Here is a 26,751-nt window from a genome sequence, read left to right as displayed (position 1 = left end):
AATTTAAAATAATCAATGTGCCAAAAGGGCATATTATGTGGGGGAGGGGGTGTTCTGTTTGCCTTCATACAGCAGGATTATGTTAGAAGCTCCACCCCTCTATTTGCCTTCGTCTTATGAAGTCCAGCCCCGGACTCTACCGTGAAGTAGCTGCACTCTTGGGCAAGTGATTTCTCCTCTCTGGCTCTGATTTTCTTCTAATCTGTGGACTGAAAGAGTGGGATGAGATTATATTTGAGTTTCCTTTTAGTTCTGATTCTAGGAAGGAGTGATATGTCTTCTTTGACTCAGAAAATCCCAACATTTCTTTAAGGTTTATTGCATCATTTATTACAGCAAGCTCCCCTTCAGAAGATTCCATGTAAGCAAACATCAGAATGCCCCGTGACCTCCTAAAGTCATTCCCATTCTGTTCAACAATCTCTTTAAAGGTCAGAAATGTGACTTGTAGGAAGAGTAATAGAAGGAAGTATAAATTACAGCACCAATGGGAATACATTAATCTTAAAACTGTGTATTTCCTTATTGCTTTTCAACATCTAATATTTCCTCTTATTTCCGTTGTGTTGGGCACAATGAAAAATAGATCTTGATACATTTTATCCCTTCACTTCTAGCCTACTTTGTTAATGTCCCTTGGGCTATCTCTTAAAGTATTGGTGCCAATTTCTCTTTTTAGTAACTTATTATGCAGATCTTTGGGGATAACTGTCAAAGTGCTTAATAAAAACTTGCTATCTAAGCTAACTCTTGATTTGGGGCTTTGAATAAATATCTGGTGACCCAGCAGAATTACTCCTAGATATTTACTCAAGTGAAATTAAAACTTATGTTCACACAAAAACCTATATAGACGTATTTATAGCAGCCAGCCATATTTGTAATTACCAAATACAAGGGGAAGAGTTGACTAAAAAGGGGCACAGACAGAACTGGTGACGGGGTGATAGAACTGTTTTATATCTTGATTGCTGTGGTGGTTACACGACCACAGATTTGTCAAAACTCATGGAACTGTGCACTAAAAAGGGTGAATTTTCTTTTATGTAAACTATAGCTCAACGTTTAAAAAATGAAAAATTACTGTTCAAAAAAGGGATCTGGAAAAAAGAATATTTCAAATATTTCAATAAGAAGTATTTTTTAATACCTAATATTCCATTGGGCACTTTGGGATAAAATAGAAACATAGATGCTATATAAATATAAGACGTTCACAAGGACCTTATACTTTATTTAAGGAGATGGAAATTTAGGATTATTTATTTATTGGCTGCGTTGGGTCTTTGTTGCTGCACGTGGGCTTTCTCTAGTTGTGGATATCGGGGCTACTCTTTGTTGCGCTTCGTGGGCTTCTCAGTGAATTGGCTTCTCTTGTTGCAGAGCACGGGCTCTAGGGAAGCAGGCTTCAATAGATGTGGCACATGGGCTCAATAGTTGTGGCTCACAGGCTCTAGAGCACAGGCTCAGTAGTTGTGGCACACGGGCTTTGTTGCTCCCCCGCATGTGGGATCTTCCCTGCCGAGGGATTGAACCTGTGTCTCCTGCATTGGCAGGTGGATTCTGTTTTTTTTTTTTTTCCTGTATCAATCAGTTTATTCTATGAATCTATCATTTTGATGTTTACAAGGAAGAAAGGAGAACAAAGTTAAAACCGTGATAATTTTTCCTAAACCATTAATAGCAAGCATGTATGTTGTAATCATTGAAGCTTCCTTCTGTAACTTAAATAAATTTACCTTCATGTTATGTTTCCATATTATTCTGGCAGGTGGATTCTTAACCACTGCCATTCTTAGGCCCCCTGAAATTTAGGATTTTTAAAAGATGTTATTAGGACACAAAGGTGTTTGGAAGCAGCCTTTTTTTTTTTTTTTTTTTTTTTTTTACCAGACAACTGAAGAGATCAAGATATAAACAGTTTTAAAGTATGGCATCTGGATTATTTTATATGTTGATTTAAATTTTTTAATCTTTCAATTCTTGGGGACAGGAGAATCAAATCACAAAATATGTAATAAAACATAGACTAACCTTGTTTCCTGAAAAGATACAATGTAAATACTTATAAATTGATTTTTGGTCCCAGTATATAATAAAAACGACTTCAAATTTATTTATTTGTTTGCTTGTTTACAATTAAAGTATAATTGACATACAATATAATATTAATTTCAGGTGTACAGCACAATGATTTGGTATTTAGATACATTTCAAAATGGTCATCATGATAAGAGGAGGTGCCATCTGTCACCATACGGAGTTATTATACTATTATTGTCTGTATTCCCTATGCCGCACACTATGTCCCCATGACATTTACTTTACAACCGAAAGTTTGTACCTCTTAATATCCTTCACCTATACACCCCTCCAAACCATTTCTTCTCTGGCAGTTACCAGTTTTTTTCTCTGTGTCTGTGAGTCTGTTTGTGCTTTGTTTTGTTTTTTAGATTCCACATGTAAGTGAAATCATACTTTCTTTGTTGTTCTCTGTCTGATTTATTTCACTTAACATAGTACCCTCAAGGTCCATCCATGTTGTTGCACATGCCAAGATTTCACTTTTTTATGGTTGAGTAACATTCTGCTGTGTGTATGTGCACGCTGTATCTTCTGTATTTATTCATCTACGGGTAGGCACTTAGGTTGCTTCCATATCTTGGATATTGTGAATAATGGTATAATGAACATAGGCATACATTTACTTTTTTGAATTAATGTTTTTGTTTTCTTTGGAATGATACCCAGAATTGGAATTGCTGGGTTTTATGGTAATTCTATTTTTAGTTTTTTGAGGAACCTCTATACTGTTTTCTACAGTGGCTGCATCAATGTACATTCCCACCAGCAGTGCATGAGGGATCCCTTTTTTCCACATCCTCACCAACATTTGTTATTTAATAAAAGCTACTTTTGATGATCTTAATTTCAAAGAACACATATTATGAAAGCAAATCTATGTATATTTAACTTTTCTGTGCAATTCAAAGAACAGATGATTACTGTGAACACTAAATCCTGTTGGACTTCCTCACACACACCCAACACCGCAAGTATCATTTCAAGGACTGTGGAAGACACTGCCACAGATGTTTGAGTACAAATATCTGTTCTCCCCTTCCTTAGCAACAGAACCTCAAATTGTTTCAGAGAAGCAGTGTGTCCCCCCAGAACGACATTCCCCAGCCTTCTTTGGAGTCAGTTGTGTTGTTTGGACTTCCAGGAAGGCACTTACGGTGGGAGCTGGCTCAGCTAGGCTGGTGGGAGTGGTGGGACCTCTGTGTCTTCCCCACCCCTGCTGCCTGGAATACAGATGTGACGGCTGGAACTCCAGCCTAGCTTCATTCTCTCGCCTCCCCTGCCTGTTGTCAACAAACCCCTAGGACACAGTTCCCTCTGCACTGAGAGAAGAAGTCTTTACTTAGCAGCTGATGGAACAGTCCTTATCAGGAGTTTCCCTTAAATGGCTCTCTGGTCAGCCCCCTTGACTTGCCTGGCCCAGTAAACGTGACCAAAGCTGACCCTGGCTGAGCATTTTTCACTTTCCCAGCTGTGCACTGAGCACATTCCGTGTGTCATTTCATACAAAGCTCACAGCTCTAGGAAGTAAATCCAGTTAGTACCAACATTTCACAGATAAAGAAATTGAACAGCTAGGCTAGATTACCTAGCTGGCCCTCCAGCGTGGTTCCACAGTGGGGGAGCTGACATTTCAGCGGAGGCTTCTTTGCTTCCAGACTGTGCCATTACACTACACTGCCCATTCATCTTCACTCAAACACTTGTCACTACATTTAAATCATTTAAATACTTAAAGACGTCAATTCAGCATTATGGAGTCCTATTCACCTCTTTCTCTGTCCCTGAATATCCTTATCCTATATTATGCAAATTTTTCATAGCAAAGTCATAATTTGACCACTTGCTGCCATGTGATTTCATTATTAAAACATATGTCCTCAATCCTCTTCTCTGGCAGAAACATCTGGGAGTGTGTGTTTGGGGGGTGGGGGTGATGGTAGGGCAGCATCTTCTCAGTGCTCCTTAATTCAGACCCCTCCCACTACAGCCCTACGGGCTCCTTAGACTGACTGGTCCAGAGGCCCCGCTAAGCATCCTGTCTGCCTAACATTTTCCCTGTAAAAGCTTCTCAGTGTCCAACAGCCTCTTTTTCCTTTAAGTGGAGTAAAGTCTTTCATCTATAAATGTTTAGTAAGCTCAGGGGTTAACTTTAATAATAAAAAGATCCTAAACATTCTTACATGACTAGTGTCATGTTTATCATGTTTAGTGAATGCCTGAAGGAGGGTCATTGGAGATGAATTTAGTGTTAGTAGGTTCTGGTGCCAGAACTGACCCCGTCTTTATGACAGCAACTAAACATTTCAGGATGCTGACTCATTTGTTGATTCTTCTTTGACCACACCAGTTCCCACTGACCTACGCTTCTTTAAACTCCTTTCTCATTTACATCCTTTACCCCAGGATTCTACCATGCCATTCTACTACTGGGCAGCTATTTATCTAGGTTGGTTTTCCTTCTTCAGCTAGGTTGTAAGCTTCTTGTGGGTAGAAAATTAGTATGAGTCTCATCAAACACCATTTCCCTCATGTATCCTGGGGGGGTGGGGAGAGAGAATGACTTAAACAGCATGGCTGGGCCTCTTGCCACCCCTTGCAAGGAGAATGTGCCCTGAAGGACTGTCTAGTTTCCTTAGTGGGTCTCAGTGCTGTACAGAGTCATAGACACAGACGACGTGCAAGCACTGTACTCTCCCTGATGGTGGGTAGAATCTAACCCCTTGTAGAAGATGAGACACCCTCACATTCAAAACTTGGTAACTGAGTGAGCCCAGTTCCCTGGTCCCTGCAGAAAACAGTGATGACAGGCAGAGGAGCAGGTTAGGGAGGTACAGCTTTAGAATTTAAGACAAATGTTACTCATTTGGCTTCAAAAGAAGCTGCTTCTGTGGAATTTGCATAATTTCTATTTCATGGACATGCTTATCAGCAAGTTATCATTGTTAGCATTCAAAAGCCAGCTCCAAAGTCTAGATGACGTACGTGTTCTCATTATCTAAATTTATTTTAAAAAATTGGGACTTGATAAAATTATATAAATGAGACTGTAATCTTCCTATGTGAGAAAGTTTAAGGAGATAAAGATTTGAAAAGATTCTAAAAAAGAAAAAACAAGTATGATACAAAACCCATCTAGTGGTGGGGCCGCAGCCGGGAGGCCGGAGAGCCGGCGCGCCGCCCAGTGCTCGCCGCGCCGCTCTCCGCTCGCCGCGCCGCTCGCCTCGCTCCTCTCCGACATGGCAAAATTATCCAGCCCTACAGAGACCGAACAGTGCATCGAGTCTCTTATTGCTGTTTTCCAAAAGCATGCTGGAAGGGACGGTAACAACAGCAAACTCTCCAAGGCCGAGTTCCTAATCTTCATGAATACGGAGCTGGGTGCCTTCACAAAGAACCAGAAGGACCCTGGTGTCCTTGACCGCATGATGAAGAAACTGGACCTCAACTCTGATGGGCAGCTAGATTTCCAAGAATTTCTTAATCTTATTGGCGGTCTGGCTATAGCTTGCCCTGAATCCTTTATGAAGTCTGCCTCTTCCCAGAAGTAGATCCGAGGAGCCTTTGGGCCTGGCCTCCAGCCCCACTCCCCTTCCTTCCAGCCTCCCAGTTATCATCTACTCCTCACAGCCCACACATAACCCTGAACCCGGGCACCTGCCACCCTGTGCAGGCCACTCCTGTGGTAGTAATAAAACACTATTGTTTTTTAAAGCACACACTGGAGAGTCAGTAAATTTGTGCAAGGGAGGGAGACTACTGGGAGGAATATAAATTAAATTGATGGAAACGGTTACCAGAAGTTGCAAAGTAAATAGTAAAAATGCATCTTGGGTGTATACATAATCATGACTAATGATTCAGAATCATTAGTGACTAATTCAACAGAATCATCTCTAAATTACTCAGACTGATAGTTGTCATTTGTCATTGTTCACTCATTAAATGTCTATGCACCCCTACTACAGGCACTGTCATCGGCTCTGAGGATGCAGTCAGCAAGATAGATAAGGTCCTGTCTTCACTGAGGTTACCTTCTAGTGGGGAGAAAATAAATGCATAAACAAAGATTTATGAGAATGCAAAAAGATAGTTGTCTTTCTGAAAACCAAATTGAATTCTTTTCAGAAACTGGATTGGAGAAATTCACTGACGATAACTGTGGTTGATGTAGGTGTAGCTGAGACAACAATAAATGAATATGAAAAACAAAAACAACAACAACAACAAAAAACCCATCTAGTATATAAATATAACCTCTAGGGTATCAATCTATATATGGCATCTCTGTGTCTATATATCTAATTTTAACCAGAAGAAATCCCCTTGGGAATCAGTCTGATTAATGGATTCTAAAAATGACTGATGAGAGATAAAATATCTCCTCCTGAATTTCCCTGTCCTATTCATTCTTTACTTATTACACTCAGAATAACACAATAGGAGCATAAAGAAGCTAATGACCTATTTCTTTAGAGAACCTATTTCTTAAAGGAGGAATGAAATATTCCTTCTCAAGGTAGAATTCTCATTTAACTTGTGCCTTTTTGAAAAGCGTTAAGTAAATTGAGCTTTTTGTTATGGTTTTGGTGGATTTTTTTGTAAATTGAATCCTATTTTAAATATGCTTGGAGAGTTTGCTATTTTAAAGGAAAACTTAATCCTGTTATAATGAAAATTGAATATATTGAATTTGCACACACACAGACACACACATGTTTAAGTGGCTACGAATGACTCAGCACCAGAAGGCTTAAGAGTAACAGAGATTTAAGCATAGTAGGCTTAACATACCAGTAAAGTTTGTGGGGATTAACACAGGCCCTACTTTGAAGAAAATTTCAGTTCTGTTGTGGTGACATGAAGTGAATGTGTAGAACAAACCGTTTTAGAGCATCGCCAGGCCTTCCAGGGTTAAACGTAAGTAAATTTTTACCACAATGCCTGATCTGTCGTAGGTGCTTCACAAATGGCGGCTATTATTATTACTAACATCATAATTTTTTAGACTGTTGTTGATAGGAAGGGCTCTATGGGAAGCAGTTGGTTTGTAGTGAAACTGTTCTGTTGAGAAGGATTCTGTATGGTGGTTACAAGCACACACTCTAGCACCTGACTGCTGGAATACAAATCCCGTCTCTACCATTCATCAGCCCTGCAATCTTGCGCAAGTTACTCGACTTCCCTGGACTTCCTTTTAATAGGTACACTTGTCTAGCCTTATGCCAAAATCACCTTTTCTTAATTACTGTAGATTTATAGTAAATCTTGGAGTCAACAGTGTGAATCCTCTAAATTTGTTGTTTTTTCAAGATTGTTATGGCTGTTCTAGAACCTTTGCACTTTCACTTAAGGGTTTGAATCAACTTGTCAATTTCTATCAAAAACTCTGTTGGAATTTTGAGTAGGATTGCAATAAATTGATCAATTTTGGAAGAATTGGAATGTTAACAGTATTGAATTTTCCTAGCCATGAACATGATATATCTCTTCATTTACTTAAATTGTCTTTAGTTTTTCTCTGTAATTTTTTGTAGTTTTTCATTGTAAAGAACTGTGTATCTTTTCTTAAATTTATTCCTAAGGACTCTATATTTTTGATGCTGTTATAAGTGGTGTTTACATTTTTTTCCTAATTGTTTGCTGTCAGTATATAAAAATACAATTGATTTTTGTATATGATCTTATATTTTGCAACCTTGCTATACTAATTACTTCTAGGAGGTATTTTTATAGATTTATTAGAATTTTCTACATAAAGATACCTTATGTGAATGGAGACAGTTTTACTTCTTTTCCAATTTTCATGCTTTTTATTTCTTTATTCTTGCGCGTTTTATTGCTAGGACCGCCAGTTCAGTGATGAATAGAAGTGATGAAACTGACATCCTTGCCTTGTTCTTTACCTTAAAGGAATGCATTCAGTATTTCAACATTAAATATTTTAGCTACAGGAGCTAAATAGTTGCTCTCTATCAGGTTGGGAATTTCCATTCTATTCTTAACTTGCTGAGAGTTTTTATCATGAATGGGTGTTACATTCTGTCAAATCCTTTTCTGCATCTATTGGAATGATCATATGGTCTTGTGCTTTATATGTTAATATGGAGATTTACATTGATTTTTCACTGTTAAATCAATCTCACATTCTTGAGACAAACCCTGCTTGATTGTGCACTCCTGATTTCCATTTGCTAATTTTTTATTAGTGAATTTTTGCATCTATGTTCATAAGGGATATTAGTTTATAACTTTATTTTCTTAGATTGTGTTTATCAGGTTTTGGTGTCAGTTCTTCATAGAGTAATTTGGGAAGCATCTCCTCCTCTGTTTTCCACAAGAGTTTGTGTAAGACTGGTATTATCTCTTGTTTTGGCTATTCTAAGATCTGTACATTTACATATAAAAGTTTGAATCAGCTTGTCAGTTCTATGAAATAGCCTGTTGGAATTTTGATTGAGATTGCATTGAATTGATAAATGCTGGGTACGTTCACAATGAAACCATCTAGGGAAACTTTGTGATTATGAATTCAATTCAGCACATATGGGGCTATCCAGATTTCTGTGTGTGTGTGTGTGCGCGCGCGCGCGCGCGCACGTGTGCGTGTGAGAGAGAGAGAGAGGAAGGGGGAGAGAGAGAGAGAGGGAGAGAGAATATGATGGTAATTTGTGTCTTTCAAGGAATTTGTCCATTTCATCTAAGTTGTTAAATGTTTTGATTCATTCTTGTTATTCTTTTTAATGTCTCTTTGTTCTGCAGTGATATCTTCTCTTTCATTCTTGATAATTCTGAACAATTTCTGTCCCCTCCTTCTCTCTCTCTCTTAAATCAGTATTTCTGGTGGCTTATCATTTTTGTTAAGCTTTTCAAAGAACCAATTTTTGGCCCTGTTAATTTTCTGTATCATTTTTCAGTTTTCTATTTCATTGATTTCTGCTCTTTATTTCTTCCTTTCTACTTATTTTTGTTATAATTTACAGAAGCCATTTTTAATCTCTTTATTGAAGTATAATTGTTTTACACTGTTGTGCCAGTTTTTGCTGTACAACAGAGTGAATCAGCTCTATTTATACATATATCCCCATATCCCCTCCCTCCCGCAATTCCTTCCTACCTTCCCTATCCCAGTCCTCTAAATCATCACCCATCATCGAGTTGATCTCCCTGTGTTATGCAGCAGCTACCCACTAGCCATCTATTTTACATTTGGTAGTGTATATATGTCAATGCTACTCTCTCATTTCGTCCCAGCTTCCCCTTCGATCCCCACCCCGTGTCTTCAAGTCCATTCTCTACATCTGCATCTTTATTCTTGCCCTGTCACTGGGTTCATCAGTACCATTTTTTTGGATTCCATATATATGAGTTTGCATATGGTATTTGTTTTTCTCTTTCTGGCCTACTTCACTCTGTATGACAGACTCTAGGTCCATCCACCTCACAACAAATAACCCAATTTCATTCCTTTTTATGGCTGAGTAATATTCCATTGTATATGTGGGCCACATCTTCTTTATCCATTCATCGGTTGATGGGCATTTAGATTGCTTCCATGTCCTGGCTTTTGTAAATAGTGTTCAGAAGCCATTTTAAGGGTAACGTATTATTCCAATATTTTCAATTCTTTTTGCTTGCCATGATTTGATATTTAGGGAGTTCTGAAAATTTATAATTTTTGAGAGGATTTGATTTTTTGGTATGTTTGCCCATTTATGCTTTAAGGAATATTATCTATTCCCTGGACACTGCTTAGATAAGAAAAAAATTAGGTGCTTTTTCCCTATTTAAATTAGCAATTCAGATAAAACCCAAGTGAAAAAAAATTCTGTTTAATAATTATGTAGAACTCCTACATCTTTTCATTTTCTGCAAGTGGAATCATTAAAGAGTGCAGCTTTTGGAGAAAGGCACTGAATAAGAAACTTGGCCCAGTATTAGACTTTATATGTCATGAAAATTCTATGTGAATCAGTGTAATAAATGATTAATCTTTGCCATTAACATTAATATTTAGATTTAAGTTCAAAAGAATATCTTGTGCTCAATTCAAAACGGAGTTAACTTTAGCTTCAATCAGTAATCTAGAAACCAATCTTCCGTGCGTCCCTGTCAGCCCTGCTTTTCCCCGGCTCTGCAGTATCCCTGTCACCCACATCTGAGTCCCTTGCATCCTCGACCTGCAGACTATTGTGACTTAGCTCCTGAGACAACTCTGAGGGAGGCAGTTCTGGCCTCTTCCCTGGCTCCCTCAACCCCCTACCTATGGGCTTGTGCATTGTTCCTTACTTCCACGCATGTGAACTCAAGTTGCTACTGTGCTCTCCAGTTTTACATTCCCCTAAGGCCTCCCAGGGTCTCTGGAGAACTGGGGCTTTATCCTGCTCTTATTAGTTCTTTCCCTAATACCAGAGCCTTGCTCCTGAACCTCACCTAGTGGCTGGGGCCTTGTTGAACACAGGTATTCTTCTTCAGCCCTCCCTGCTGCCTTGGTTCTAGAGCATCATGCCTGGCTGTTCTTCATCCACCTCCCAACCTGCCGAACCCCAGCTCTCAGGGAGCCTGGGTCTCCTGTCACATGTCTGCTTGTCTGTCCCTCACTGTGAGCCCCTGTGGCTGTGTCTGCACAGCTCCTGGCTCTCCCAGTGAAATCCCAGGCTGCTTCACACCTTTCTGCCCAAAGCCTTCTTCACTTCAGGTCAATGGCTTGACTTTGTGCTATCCCAAGAAATGATTACTCCAAGCTATTTGTACAACTGTAGAAATCTGAGATCTAATAGTATTCTTTGGTGGTGAAATTTAAATAATGTTAGATATTTAAAATTATTTATACTGATCCTGTTTAATCTTTTCCTGCACACTGGAACTTAATTTCTATGAATTTATTCAGGTGTATAAGCATCTGATGGCTGTACCCAAATGAGGCACTCCATAAATATTGTTTATTTTAGTTTCCTGTATTATATGAGGTAGAAATATCTCTTGGGGATTTGAAATGGATGGCAAATTTCTTTTCATAAAAAATTATTTTATATAGGTTTTGTTAACATATCATTAAGTACTCTTTCTAAACATTGTTTAAACAACATACTAGTCTTATCAAATCCACTATTTCTGGAAACACAAGCTTATAACATTTGAGGTAATAATAATAATCCCGAGTTAATTGATAAGAATCGATTAATCCAGGCATGTTTATTATTGGAAGAAAAAACATACCGTTGTCATTTCACAAAATATAATAATCTTCCTGGCTTAATGAGAAAGAACGTGCTTTGGAGCCGAATGCCTCAGTGTACCGTGGCCGTGTGTGGGTTGAAAGAACAGTGCCCTAGGGTCTCCTACAATCAGAAGGAGAGTATTTGCTATAACTTAATAGCACATTTTTTTTCAGATCTTTATTGGAGTATAATTGCTTTACACTGTTGTGCCAGTTTCCGCTGTACAATAAAGTGAATCAGCTGTATTTATACATATATCCCCATATCCCCTCCCTCCCTATCCCACCCCTCTAGGTCATCACCAGTCATTGAGTTGATCTCCCTGTGTTAATGCAGCGGCTTCCCACTAGCCATCTATTTTACATTCGTTAGTGTATATATGTCAGTGCTACTCTCTCACTTTGTCACGGCTTCCCCTTCCCCAGTAGGACATTTTAAGGATGATCACGAAGGAGAGAAGCAAACCAAGGCATGCTGAAACCACTGAGAAAGCTAAAACCGGGAAGGCCAGGCTTATGAGACGGAAGACATATCCTTTGGTGCTGACACGATCTTCATTATGTAACTTCAGTTCTGTGTCTTCAGCCTTCACCTCTCTCCAGAGCAGCAGACTGAAATTTCAAAACCCTTGCTAGACCTTCTGAAGCTGCCTAAAACTCAGCATATCCCAAATGAAAGCATATTTGTTACTTGCGCAGGCACTCATCAGACCCCACTGTGCGTCAGGCATGGAACGCAAGATGGCATGGTCCCTTTCTGCAGGTCATCTTCTCTCCTTATGCACTTCCCTTCCTGAGCTCCTTTCCAGTCCCGCCCTGGGAGCTATTCCCCTGCCCCATCCACTCCTCCTGCTGATCCCATCTCTTTGGTTTACCTCTCTACCCATCCTTTCTTTTGCATCCCTTCTAACACTGCCCTGGTTCAGTGGCTTCCTAATAGCTTTCTTTATTTTTCCTTTTCTTTTTAAAAATCGTGGTGAGAACACTTAACATGAGAATTACCCTTTTAAATTTTTAAGTGTACGTTACAGTATTGCTAACTATAGACACAATGTGGTACAGCACATCTCTAACTTATTCATCTGATTTATGAGTATATTCGTACAACTGAAACTCTGTACCTTTCGAATAGCAACTCCTCATTTCTCAACAGACTTCTGAAAGGTCCCAGCATCTCCTCTCTTGCTTCTCCATTCTCCTGTGCTTACTCTTTGATACATGGACCCCAAAACTCATTTTATTTGTTTGCTTGTCTGTCTCCTTAACGATACTTTGAACAATGTGGAATTACAGACTCTCTTATTCATCAGTATATCCCCAGCACTGGCCACAGAGTCAGTCAGTAAATATTTGTTGAATGAATGGATGAATGAATGAATGAAAAACCAGTTTGAGCTACAGGCTACAGCCACTGAGATGGGTTAACTTTGCCACCTCACGGACAGTGTCACTAGGGAACATGGACTTTGTGCTTTTAACATTGGCAAACAAGTTCTAGAAAGACACTTGAAGCTTAGCTTTATCCTAATATATTTTCCATGAAGTTAGAAAATACACGTGCCGCATTTTTTATTCTTTTGCTTTTTTATTTCTAAATACTTTTTCTTCATTTCTTAGTCTACCAGTGATTTGCAGTGAATTTTAAAGTCATTAGTATGAATTAATTCAGCATTGTTGTACTGATACTATTTTCTAGATTTATTAGTGAGATATCTGTTTTAACATTAAGTTAGAGGTAATTTTTTTTTTACAAAGAAAGGCAAAAGACCTGAGTCATTCTAATATGTAAATGTACAATTTTAATAGCACTAATAGAACTATTCATTTTACTGGCTTGAAAAGAAGACTAATGGTTTATATCACTTGACTTTCTCAATTTGTCATGTCTATGATTCACTAATGTACCTTCCGAGCAGCTGGATTTGGGCCTCCATGGCACAGCTCTGCAAGTCCCTTTTCCCAGAAGAGGAGATCCTTTCAGGGAATGAAAATCTGTGCCCCACCCCAGCTCTTGCCCCCAGCATTACACTCTCCAGAGGAATTCACCTGCAGCTTCTCTCTCTTTCCATCAGTGAACCCTATGTATATAGATTGTATTTGTGATTGTTATTCCCCAGAAAACAAGTTTTTTTAAAAAAGATTTTGGCATTTATTTTAAAATATCAACAGACTCTTTATTAGAAATCTAGTTTATATTTTTAGTTAGAAATCTATTATCTTTGTATCATTAAAATTTACTCCTGAATAGTATTTCATATACCATGCTGTCATTATCCATTCTGCTGTGAATAGACGTATTGCTTGTTTGCTTGCTTTTTCCTTCCTTCCTTCCTTCTTTCCTTCCTTCCTTCTTTCCTTCCTTCCGTACAGCTACACCAGCTGTAGATACAATCTCACAACATAATGTTGAGTGAAAGAAAGCAAGTTCCAGAATACATACACTATTTAAATAAAGTCCAAACACAAACCTGTATACATGCAGAGTAAAACTGTATATTAAAAACACTAGGAAATGATAAAGACAAAATTCAGGATAGTGGCATTTTCATGGGGAGAGAGGAGGATGTGCCTGGGGAAGGGAATGTAGGAGCATCATTGTTTGGTGATGTGTTTCTTAAACTGGGTGGTGGGCTCACCAGTGTTCATTTTATTTTCCTTCATGTGTGTGTATGAGTGTGTATTTGTACTTATATGTTTGAAATATAAGAGAACAGAAAAAAAAGTTATTTTCTCTTGTAAGCCATGTCCTCAATGTCAAAATCATGAATTTTCGTGCTGAGAAGTAAAATTACCCTTTGAAAAACTAGCTTTTTCAATTGGCTTCTTAATTGGCTGTTGGCATCTGGTAGATACTAAAAGAAGGCTGGTATAACTCAGAAGTTGGGAAACAACAGCCCACAGGACAAATCTGGTGGACTCCATATTTGTATGGCCCATGAGCTAAGAATGGCTTTACATTTTAAAGTTCATTTTAAACGAAATTTTCATTTTAAATGAAAAAAATGCAAAGGATAATAGTATTTGTGACACATGAAAATTATATGGTATTGAAATTTCAGTGTCCACAAATGAAGTTTTATGGAACACAGATGTGTTCATTCATTTATGGATTGCCGTGGCTGCCTTCACACTACCAAGTCAGAGTCAAGCAGTTGCCGCAGAGACACTGTGGCCTTCAAAGACTAAAATATTTATTATCTGATCCCTTGCAGGAAAAGTATAATGTAAAAGAAACTGATGTTAAGAGAGGTAAAATTAATTAGCTCTTACATTTTCAGAATCAGGCAAACCTCAGTTTGAATCTTCTCTCAACTCCTTGCTAAATGCAGCTCTCTGATCCTCAATAGAAATTATTTAATAGGACAGTGAATGAGAAAATGCCTAGCAAACCAACTGGCACACATTAGGGACTTAATTATTTCTTTTCATTTGAGATTAAAGTTCTGGCTAATATTAGCCTAAACAGTCTGAGCAAGATTTCTCTTTATTCTTTGCACATTCATATTAGTTATGTTTGGATAACTTGCATCTATGGACTGAACTTAGACAAGTCACCTCATATTCTGAACCTCAGTTTCCCCATCTATAAAGTGAGAGTAGTAATATCAACCTTCCAAAGGTATGCTGAGGATTAGCAATAAGAGTGGTTGTTACTGTTACTGGCTCAGATTCCTTGCTCACCATCTAGTTATTTATGTGGTACATTTCTCCAGAGAACATGTTGCTCATTGGAAATCCAGCCTTTTAAAGGCTAGAAACAGAGCTGAACTAGAGGCTAGAGGTCAAGCTGATCTAGAGCTCTGCCAGTAACTGGGAGATTCTGGGCATACCACTTTACTCTCCACTTTATTTTTTTGCATAGTTGAAGAAGGATCAGATAGCTTCCTAGGTAGCTCAGGATTTAGGTGTTAGAGGTATCATCCCCTATTCTATCAAAATGAAGCTTGAATTAAGGAGTACAGTTTAACCAGATGCTTTTTGGAGTACCATTTTAAAAAATATGGACATTTTTCATCATCAAAAATGTTCTAACATAATCACAGTCTTTAGAAACCACCACCACATGGGTGCTTTCATTATTTTTCTTAAAACTAGCATATATACAATGGACTATTACTCAGCCATTACAAGGAATGAAATTGAGTTATTTGTAGTGAGGTGGATGGACCTAGAGTCTGTCATACAGAGCTAAGTAAGCCAGAAGAAGAAAAACAAATATCGTGTGCTAACTCATATATATGGAATCTAAAAAAATGGTACTGATGAACCCAGTGACAGGGCAAGAATAAAGATGCAGATGTAGAGAATGGACTTGAAGACACGGGGTGGGGATCGAAGGGGAAGCTGGGACGAAATGAGAGAGTAGCATTGACATATATACACTACCAAATGTAAAATAGATGGCTAGTGGGTAGCTGCTGCATAACACAGGGAGATCAACTCGATGATGGGTGATGATTTAGAGGACTGGGATAGGGAAGGTGAGAAGGAGTTGCAGGAGGGAGGGGATATGGGATTATACGTATAAATAAAGCTGATTCACTTTGTTGTACAGCAAAAACTGGCACAATAGTGTAAAGCAATTATATTCCAATAAAGAGCTTTAAAAAAAAATAGCATGAATTGACTTAGAAGATAGCTCAAGAATGTAACTCTGCCCTCCAAGATGGTAAAGTGTCTCATGGGTCTGTTGGCCCTCGTCACAGCCCGTGTTCCTTGCACTCTAACTCCAGCCCCTGGTATATCAAATATTTGGACAGGTGGATGGATGAACCAATGTCTGGGAATAAGAAGTAACGCAAGCAGGCTAGGCCAGCCTGGGCATTGAAGTGCTGCTTACATGAATTCCCATCCCTGGAAGGACACTTGTTTTAAAGTGGGAGTTTATTCATACTGGACTCCTCAGTGTGATACGGGGATTGAAGAGGACCTAACTCCATGCCCCTGCGCTAAGGAGGGCATACTTGTCCTTTTTTGTGGAGTAATAAAATATAGATAAAGCTCCTTTCCCCCATGAAAGCATTCATGCTGAACTAAAATACAAAGGAAGATCAGTGACCTCGAATGAAGCTTGTTTGCAGTGTTCTTGGCTTTCAAAGACGCTTTCTTCACTGCTATTTAACATGTTTTGCTATGCAAATGTAAGGAATCTAATATGCTAGTTTTCAAAACCAGTATCACAAACATGGTTATTTTTTACTTTGTACCTAATTTAGTTAGAAGAGTGTAAGTACCTATGAATTCCAAAGTTATGCCATCATTCTCAGAATGGCACTTTTAAAAATTGGATTTTGAGCTTCTGGATAATTTTAAATAAATATTTTTGAGCAACTATTAATACTGAGTACAAATGACATTTTTCATGATCTTTCTTGTCAGGAATTATATGCATGAAAGGTGCCTATGTCATTTAATGTGTTTTTTCATCCATCTTACTTTTATTCAGGTATCTGGAGCTATGTGTCTACTTATTTACTCATTCAACAAATACTCATAAAGCATCCATTAGATGCTAGGCACTGTGCTATTCCAATGTCATTAATGAAAAAAGACAGACTAAAATCCCTGCCTTCTTATAGCTAACATTCTTTTAAAATACTGATAATCATTGAATTGGAACTAATGATTCCAGTAAGAGAAAAAAGTGAGAAAAAGATAAGCATTTCAGTTTTTATTTTCCATATCTGAAAATCAAAATAGGTAACTTATCCAGGATGTTTAATTTCTTAATTTGGTTCACTTGATAGTAAATAATTTTAGTTGTCATGCTAAAGGGACTTGTCACTTATAGCTACTATGTACTGAGTACTCATTGAGTCCCAGACCTTGTGCTAAGTGTTTATACTCTCTCCAAGCAGGGTCACAGATCAGGAGCAGAAATCAATGAAATTATAATATGTACTCAGAACAAGATCCCAGGTGATGGCCAAATCCAGAAATCACAGAGTTCACAAAACCAGTGATCTAGACTTAAGTTAGGTATTAGAAGTTAAAGATGTGAAAATGAAATTTGATTCAACTAAGGCTATACCGAGGATTTCCTATGCAAGGTGTAGTTTTATGCAGTGTGTGTGTGGATAAGAGCATGTAAGTCTGTGCATATGAGGGTGAATGGATGAGTAAGTGTGAGTAGGTGAGTGTGCATGTGTAAATGTGAGTATGTGAGTGTGTGTGGATGGTGGCATTATGTGTGTGGATGGTGACATTATGAAATAATAATCAATAAAGTACACTGTTTGTCCTTGGAGAGGCACGTGTTTAAAACAGGCCTAATTATAATTCTAGGTGGACTGTGATAAGTGGAGTAAAAGATTATGAAGTGATTTCTAAACACTAGGAAAGAGCCTAAATCACAGCAGTGGGGTTGCAAAGGAAGGACAGACTTCTTATTTTTAGTGATATTTACCATCAGATAACCTGAACAATCCTCCCATTGAGATCAACTTAAAATGTTAGATAAAAATGTTAAAATGCATTTCAAAATATATTTCTGAGCTGATAAATCAAGGAATACATAGAGTCCAAAAGTGAATTAAAGATTGAAGCCCAGAAAGATAAGTCAATATTCAAGATGGTCTTAGCTCTGGGACATGTGCTGAATTCTGGTTTTCTTGACCTTCCATTTGGAGGGCCTCATGGGAGGCAGGTGACAGGAGACAAAACAGGGCATCACAGTGTTAGATGCTGGTGTAGCTAGAACCATGAAGACTTGGACCCAAATTGTAATAGTGAATTAGCCGACGAAATGAAACAAAAAATCTCTCTTGCATAAGGGGGGAGTGGGGAAGGGAAAATAAAATTTTCTTCTTGAGAATTCATGATCACGAGTTGGCTGTCATGTAGGGTTGAAACACAAGTTCACACTGCCTGTGTGATCTGACAAAACTTCACACGATCCTAGGGCGGTGGTGTCCCCAGGTGCCCAGAGAAGCACATAACACATCCTCTGGGGGAATAATGCACTTATACCCTGAGTCTCAAAGAATTCCCACAGATAAAATTCCAAGAGGCATTAGCTTGCAGTTAAAAAAAATCACACTACCTAAGACATCATAAGTGCAGACGAGAAAAGCAGGCAACAGAATCAGGTCCAGAAAGACTTTAGATATTGGAAATGAGTATGATTTATATGTTTAAAAATATAAAAGATGGAATTAAAATATAAATTAGGAACAAGGCACTATTTAGAACAACTAAGATTTGAATAAGAACCAATAGAACTTCAGAATGAACAGCAGATTAAACACAATTGAAGAAAGAGTGAATTAGAAGATATATCTAAATAAATTGTCTAGGACAGAGAAGTTTAAAAATATAGAGGATAAATAAGAAAAAAACAAAAAAAAAAAAGAAAAAAATATAGAGGATAGAATGAGAGGGCATATTAGGATTATGTATCTGGCAAGATTGTATTATAATAACAGGGACAAAATAGTGTCTCAGTTAAACATGAACTTTTTCAGACCTCCACTAAATGAATGTTAAAGATATACTTCAGGTAGAAGGAAAATGATCCTAGGTGAACTGAGAGGCAAGAGAAATGTGAGCAAAGTAATTGGTAAATGGGTAGATAACTAAATAAACATTGATTACATGAAACAATAACAATAATGTGTAACTTGTATGTTTAAAAAAAAAAACCAATTAATTAATGATAGAATTAAAATGTGAGCCAGGCAAGATGGGAGTTAAAGAGTTCTCAGGTTTATATGGTTAAGGAGGAAGGTACAGATAATTCTCAACTTTAGGTTTTTATAAGAATGTATGCTAACCCTTCCAGAATAATCACAAAAGGAATAGAAAAGAACCTGAGAACAACTTTTAAACCAGTACAATGGAAAAATAGAATAAGAGAAAAATAAATTCAAAAAAAGGTAAAAAAGGGAAGAAAAACTAGAAAAGAAAAAACAGGATGAATAACGCATAAAATAAGTGGCAGAAACAAACCCAAATATTTCAGTGATTACACTAAATACAAATAGACTGAACTCTTAAAATCCATCTATATGCTTTTGTAAGAGACACCCCTAAAGGTTAAGAACATGGAAAAAATGGAAAGTTAACAGATAGGGAAAGTGGGGCTTCCTAGGTGGCACAATGGTTAAGAATCCGCCTGCCAGTGCAGGGGACACAGATTCGATCCCTGCTCCAGGAAGATCCCACATGCCACGGAGCAACTCAGCCTGTGTGCCACAACTACTGAGCCTGTGCTTTAGAGCCTGTGAGCCACAACTGTTGAGCCCATGTGCTGCAACTACTGAAGCCCACACGCCTAGAGTCCATGCTCTGCAACAAGAGAAGCCACGGCAATGAGGAGCCCGCGCACCACAACGAAGAGTAGCCCCCACTCACCGCAACTAAAGGAAAGCCCATGCACAGCAAAAAGGACCCAACACAGCCAATAAAATAAATAAATAAATAAATTTATTTTAAAAAAAAGATAGGAAAAGTATACCAGATAAATTCTAGCCAAAAGGAAGCTGATACAGCTCAGTTAATATCTGATAAAATAGAATTTAAAGCAAGATCAACTATTAGAGTAACTACACAATGATAAAGTTATTTACTACAAAAATAAAAAGTTCTAAACTTGTATATACCTAATAACATAGCCTAAAAATGTAAAGCAAAACTCAGCAGAACTACGTGGAGAAATTGACTCACCTGCAATCAATGAGAGATGCTGGCACTCCTCTCTGTAGCTGATAGATCAGTCAAAAAAATAGAAGGGAAGGAACAGCTCAAGAAACATTTCAGAGATTGGATATGTCTGTTTGTTTACTTACTTATTATTGGGGTAACATTGGCTTATAATATTATATGTTTCATGTGTACAACATATTGCTACTTCTGTATACCCTACAATGTGTTCACCACCAAAAATTTAGTTTCCATTCATGACCATACAGTTGACCCTTTTACTCATTTCGCTCTCCCCCCTGCCCCTTCCCCTCTGGTAACCACTACTCTGTTCTCTGTATCTTCCTGTTTGTTTCTGTTTGGTTTGTTCACGTATTTTGGTTTTTCTGTTTGTGTTTTTTTTTATATTCTACACGTGAGTAAAATCGTACAGTATGTGTCTTTGTCTGAATTATTTCACTTAGCAAAATACCCTTAGGTCCATCCATATGGTTGCAAGTGGCAAGATTTCATCTTTTTTATGACTGAGTAGTATTCTAGTGTGTGTGTGTGTGTGTGTGTGTGTGTGTGACATCTTTACTCGTTTCTTGATGGGCACTTAGGTTGTTTCCACATCTTGGCTATTGTAGATAATGCTATAATGAACATAGGGGTGTATATATCTTTTCAAATCAGTGTTTTCATTTTCTTTGCATAAACATCCAGGAGAGGGATAGCTGGATCATATAGTAGCCCCGTCCTTAATGTTTTTGAGGAATCTCCATTAGTTTTCCATAGCAGCTGCACCAATTTATATTCCCACCGACAGTGTATAAGTTTCTCTTTTCTCAACATCTTTGCCAACACTTCTTATTTCTTGCCTTTTTGATGATAGCCATTCTAAGAGGCATGAGATGATATCTGATTGTGGTTTTGACTTGCATTTTCCCTAATAATTAGTGATGTTGAACATCTTTTCATGTGCCTGTTAGCCATCTATATGTCTTCTTTGGAAAAATGTCTAATCAGCTCCTCTGCCCACTTTTAAACTGGTTATTTGCTTTTCGTTGTTGTTGTTGAGTTGCATGAGTTCTTTATATATTTTGGATATTAAGCCCTTATTGGTGAATAGCAGTCTTTTGAGTGCCCAGTCATCAGAGTGTTCTCCTCTGGGAGGGTGCTCCTCCTCCCTTCTCTTCAGGCACAGCAGAGTCCACACTGCCACTAGTCCTCGTCCTGAGAGTCAAGAGCTTTAATAGTACCTGTCTGCATCTTGTTTCCTAAGGGCAGAGGTGCTAGGCACTTGCTCAGCACTTTCTTATGGAAATCACGCCTTCCTCACCCTAATTCAGACCCACATGAGAAAGCCAGTTTGCGCATCCTGGCTCCTTCTGCCTGGGCCTCTTGGTTCACACTCTCACTTTACTATAGGGCACAGGTGGTTTGGAGATGGATGATCCTGAAGCCCATTTTGATCTTTCTAGCCTGTTGCCCACATTTCACTGAAGGTGTCTGCAGTGATGAGAGAGTAGGGAGGAGTGGGGGCATCAGTCTGCAACCACCTCTGTACTCAGTGGAAATACAGATGCTCTTACATGTATGGAATCTTAAAAAGGTTTGAATTAGTCATTTATGCCACATGCACAGTGGTCGTTCTACACTGATAGAATTCAGCTGTTCAAAATTGAGGTGGCGGTGAAGTGTCGAGCACAGTCTTCTGGTTCTGGCAACATGTGGTACTGAGGTGACACACATACATGCCTTCCCACCCTCCCCCGTCCTCTCCAAACACCTAGAAATGCTGGATAAAATATAACACCCAATGTAAAGGCAGAGAAGAACTTTAAAGGGAAGGAAAGAGGAGAAGGAAGAAGAATCAAATGAAAACAAGGGGAAGAGGTGGTGCTACGAACCAAGAGCTCTCAGGGTAAGAGTCGTGGTAGTGTGGTACCCCTAGTTCCCAGATACTCAGGGGATAGCCTTGGAAGCAACAGTTCCCTGATTATAAATTCCATCTTGTCATAGTCAGCTAAGTCAGTCAATTAGATATGCAGCTCTGGCCTTTATTAGGAAAGAGTAGGTCTTCAGCTCAACCTAATGCTTAGCCTTAGAATATACTTGAGGGGTTGGAGGTTGAGTGGCAATAAAATGTCGGGCTCTTTTCTAGGCTTTATCTTTGTCTCATACCTTCATCAAGCCACCTTCAGCAGCTCCAAGCCCTTAGTTATCACTTGGGTTTAAGCATTTACCTTAGACACCAACTGGTGAATTGATTGTATTAAAGTTGCCATTGTCAGTGCTTTGGAGAATACTTTGCATTTTGACCCAGCTGGTTAGGGAATTGGCAAGTCAGAGGTTACCTCTGCATGGTCAAAGAACCATAACAACTTAAGATTGTCATTTTAAGACACTCTCACAAAGGTGTGCAACTCTGTAATTTGAAAGAATCAAAACTGGTCACTTTTCCATTTAGATGACTATCCCCATGGTGGAAGTACTTCTAGGGTTCTCCTCATCTTGGAGTGTTATAATCTCATGCGTATGAATTATAGCTGGTTACCTCTCCCTGTGGTTCTGACTCTCTAGTCACAAATGGAACACCATCTGAAATGTTTGATGTAGAACATTTTGAGGAAACAGAAATGATGAAATCACTTTGAACTCAACAGTAGAACAACAGGCCGTTTAATACAGCCTTGAAATCTTGTGGCTCAGTTGGCGTGGTATAACACAATTGTCAGACTTGCCTTCCACCTTCCAGATTCTTTGATAATGTAAACTAGCAAATTAAGACTTACTCTGAAAATAACTGCATACTATGATACAACAGAGGTATTGATAGAATATTCCAAGAACAAAACAGAGGTAGTAACATTTTGCCATCTGGCAAAGCTACTAGACCAGATGGATTCACTAATGACTTCTCTGAAGTATTTAATCAGACCTTACTGAAACACATGACTGGCATATTTAATTATAGTAAATTAACAGGACTTCTGCCAAATTTAACCCTCAATGCTTGAGTCATGCTCCTTACTTAAAGAAGAAAAAAGAGATGAATAGCTCCAGAAAGCTGGATTTCACATAGACCCCTTTCATTAGTGAAACTTCTCATTACCAAATTGCTGTGTTACAGTTTTAAGGTATTATTTCTCGTTTTTCAAAGAATGAACTGTAAGACTAGCCATGCTGATCAAATTCATTTTATCAGTAACAATTATACTTGATGAGAACATCTGGGGGTTGATAAATCTAATATAGTTGTCAGACATCCCTTCCTACTTCCTGCTTGTGGAAGACTTCTCAACCACCAGATATGGTCTTTTTTTTTTTTTTTGCATAAGTTAATTTTTATTTCTCTATTTTTTTTGTTTTTATCTGTTTTAGTTTTTGTGTTTGTATCAAAGCAATATTGACACACAAATCAAAAATCACGTGGGAGGGAGGCTCAAGAGGGAGGGGATATGGGGATATATGTATACATACAGCTGATTCACTTTATTGTACCACAGAAACTAACACAACACTGTAAAGCAATTATACTCCAATAAAGATCTGAAAAAAAAAATTACAGAGGACCTTATAATGAAACACTGCCCCTGCCCCACCCTTTCCCATCCCCAATCCACTTTCCAAAAGAACACTTTTCATTTTTATGACTGTTCTTTTTAATGGTTACCTACACATCTCAAAACAATATGATTAATTGCTATTTCTTGATTTATCTGTTTTGGACATGATCAACTTCCTTTTAAGTCACGTGAGGATGTAGCTTACATATGCCATTCTTACATCCCTTCTCTTGTCCTCCTCAAAGGGTTATTCCATATTTTTAATTCCCTTAAAATTTACCTTTGTAGCTTTTATATTTTTATACCTTTATTTTTGGGGTCATCAACTATAAACAGTGTCTCTTGGCTCCTAACTTTGTATGAGGAAGTTATTAGTGACATGAGTATTCCACTGAATTCTCCAGAATTCTTTCACTGGGTACAATGTTTTTGAGATTCATCTGTGTTGTTGTGTGTATCAGTACTTAGTTCATTCCTTTTTATTGCTGAAAACAATTCCATTGTATAAATATACAATAATTTGTTTATCCATTCACCTGTTGATGAATATTTGAGTTATTCCCAGTTTTTGGCTATTGTAAATAAAGCAGCTATGAACATCTGTGTATAAGTCTTTGTTTAGAGATATAACTTTATTTCTCTTAGGTAAATATCTTGGTGTGGAATTGCTAGGTCATATAGTAACTGTAAGTTTAACTTTATAAGAAACTTCCAAACTACTTTCCAAAGTGATTTATTGTTTTACATCCCCATCAGCAAAGTGTGTACATTCCAGTTTCTCTACATCCTTATCAACTCTTGGTATTGTCAGCCTTTTCAATATAGTTGTCTTTGACAATGTTCAAGTCTTTGGGCCATATTTTACGTTGGGTTGTCTTCTTACTATTGAATTGTAAGCATTCTTTATATGTTCTGGGTATAAGTCCTTTGAAAATTTTCTTTACCAGTCTATGGTTTCCCTTTTCATTTTCCTAATGGTGTCTTTCAAAGAGCAGAAGCTTTAATTTTGATGTCCAATTTATCAATTGTTTTCTTTTATGGCTAATGCTTTCTGTTTCTTCTCTAAAAATCGTTGTCTTTCAAAGGTCACAAAGATTTTCTCATGTGGTTTTCTATCAGTTGTATGGTTTTAGTTCTACATTTAGATCTCTGGTCATTTGAGGTAATTTTTGTGAATGATGACAGGTAAGTGTTGAGGTTTATTTTTTTCCATATGGATGTCCAGTTGTTCCACTATTCATTGAAAAAAACTCTCCTTTTCCTTTGAGTTACCTTAACACTTTTTTGGAAATCAATTGACTGTAAGTGTGAGTCTATTGATGGACTCAATGCTGTTCCATTGATCTATATGTCTATCCTTATGCCAACACTCTACTTTCTTAATTGTGACTCCTTTTTATAAAGGCTTTATGCAGAACTTCCCCTTCTATTAACATTCTACTCTTATTTATTGATTTTAGTATTTGAGTCCAGATTCTCTCACTGTCAATCATAACTGGATACAATTTTCAAACTTCTTGCCTAGGATATTTTCTCCTCCGGATGACTTCTTTACATAACCAATCTTTTCCGTTTCATGTGGTTTTTACCAGTTTTATTCTCAGAGAGTAGTCTTATTTTTAAACTTTGGAGATTAGTTCACAGTAGCTCTCTATGTACATGATTTTCCCTGTCTTAGAATGTCAATCCTCAGAGGTTTCACATGTAATTGTTTTGAGCAGATTCTATAACATGGCAGTTAATACTAACAACACCACCTATATACAGCTTGCTGTGTTTTAAGCACTCTTGTTTTAATCACTGTTTTAGGATTTATTAAATCCTCACAATAGTACCTACCTTCTTTCAGATAAGTACTGTTATTATTCCTATTTTATGGATGAGAAACTGAGGCACAGAGAGGATGAGTAATTTGCTGAAGGTGGTTTGTGAGAAACATACATGCTAGTAAGTAGAGGAGATATGCTTCACTGATGTACTGATCATTATTTAAGAACAAGCTCTCCAAGAGAAAATGTAGGTATGCATATACATTCATAAGTTTGTTATAAATTTTACTGATATAAATGATGTGTTGCACACAATTTACAAATAATAATAAAATATATAATACTCTTTATTGTAAATATATAATAAAGAGTACATAATACTCTTTATTGTAAATCCTATAGCCAGTTAAGTCTCATAAAATTCTTTCCTTGATTTTTGCTGAGCTTGTATCTGTGGCCAGCCTGTGGATGCAGCTCAACCATGATCTGACAAAATCAGATGAGGAATAAATGCTTGATTACTATCTGGTTCAGAAACGAAATCCCTCACATCATTGACAAATGAGGATAGTTCTGACATGCATATTAGTTGATATTTTTGTTTATATTAATAAGAGAAAAGTGAAACAAAAAAGATCTATACCAGAACTTTAATCACTAGCCAATGATGTGAGCGACTTATTTGCTAACTGGATAATACTTTTTGAATATTGGAAGAATGTTTTCTCCATTTTTCGTGTTATTCATAATGTAACAGCTGTAGACATGACACATTTTTAAGCTTATTCTGCATTATGAACATTTTATCCTTCTATGTCTTAAGTCGACAATTGACAAAACAACAAATCAAGTGCTGATTTGTAGCATTTGTTGATTTTCATGATGGAAACGCTCCTACCGCAGCTGATTTCAAACCGCTGATGTGACATCATTGAAAACAGTTGGAAAGAGGTGTGCAGAGGCACTTCATTCATGTAGTGTTTCTACCACATGGACAGGCTGGTGATCAGTAACCTCAAGACTAGAGATAATAGTCAGATACAGTAAAATAATTAGGCAGTGATGAGTTTTAGGATACGTTACACTTTGTTTTTAATATAATTTATTTAGTTGCAAGTTTCTATAATTTAATTGTAAACAGTGGCTGTGTCTCACAACTGATTTGCAAAATTGCTGAAATATAACAATCAGTCCTTGCTGGTCGGTCTCAGCTGGCTCCAGCATGCCGCTGCACGCTTTGATCCCAGGCAACCAAACTGCTATGCTCTTAGCAACCCTTTTATGTGGTATTAAGGTATTGCTAGAATATGGTTCCATACCAATACAGGCATGTCTTTATTTTTCTAAATCACATTAATTCTCATGAGATGAACCACTCATCAAGGTTGTTGAGAAGTCCAATTTCGGGGACCACTGTTCAACCACAGATTATACAGGTACCCTGGGGCTTACACAGTTCAGGGACATGGCAGTGGACCCTGGTGGTCAG

The 26,751-nt window shown here is 37.8% G+C and overlaps 2 protein-coding genes across 2 annotated transcripts in view; both read left to right on the top strand.

Moving 5' to 3' along the window:
* Positions 1-26,751, top strand: part of EML6 (EMAP like 6) — a 247,629-nt gene that overhangs the window by 66,496 nt on the left and 154,382 nt on the right. The gene's annotated exons all lie outside the window — the stretch shown is intronic.
* On the top strand, positions 5,303-5,770 carry LOC130857512 (protein S100-A11-like). The gene has a single exon (XM_057743236.1). It carries the CDS (start codon positions 5,322-5,324, stop codon positions 5,631-5,633), a length of 312 nt encoding a protein of 103 aa, XP_057599219.1. The 5' UTR covers positions 5,303-5,321; the 3' UTR covers positions 5,634-5,770.

The sequence above is a fragment of the Hippopotamus amphibius genome, chromosome 7 (assembly GCF_030028045.1).
Source record: "Hippopotamus amphibius kiboko isolate mHipAmp2 chromosome 7, mHipAmp2.hap2, whole genome shotgun sequence".
Taxonomy (NCBI): domain Eukaryota; kingdom Metazoa; phylum Chordata; class Mammalia; order Artiodactyla; family Hippopotamidae; genus Hippopotamus; species Hippopotamus amphibius.
Note: the sequence above shows the minus strand (reverse complement) of the source record. Positions and strands in the feature narration are given on the sequence as shown.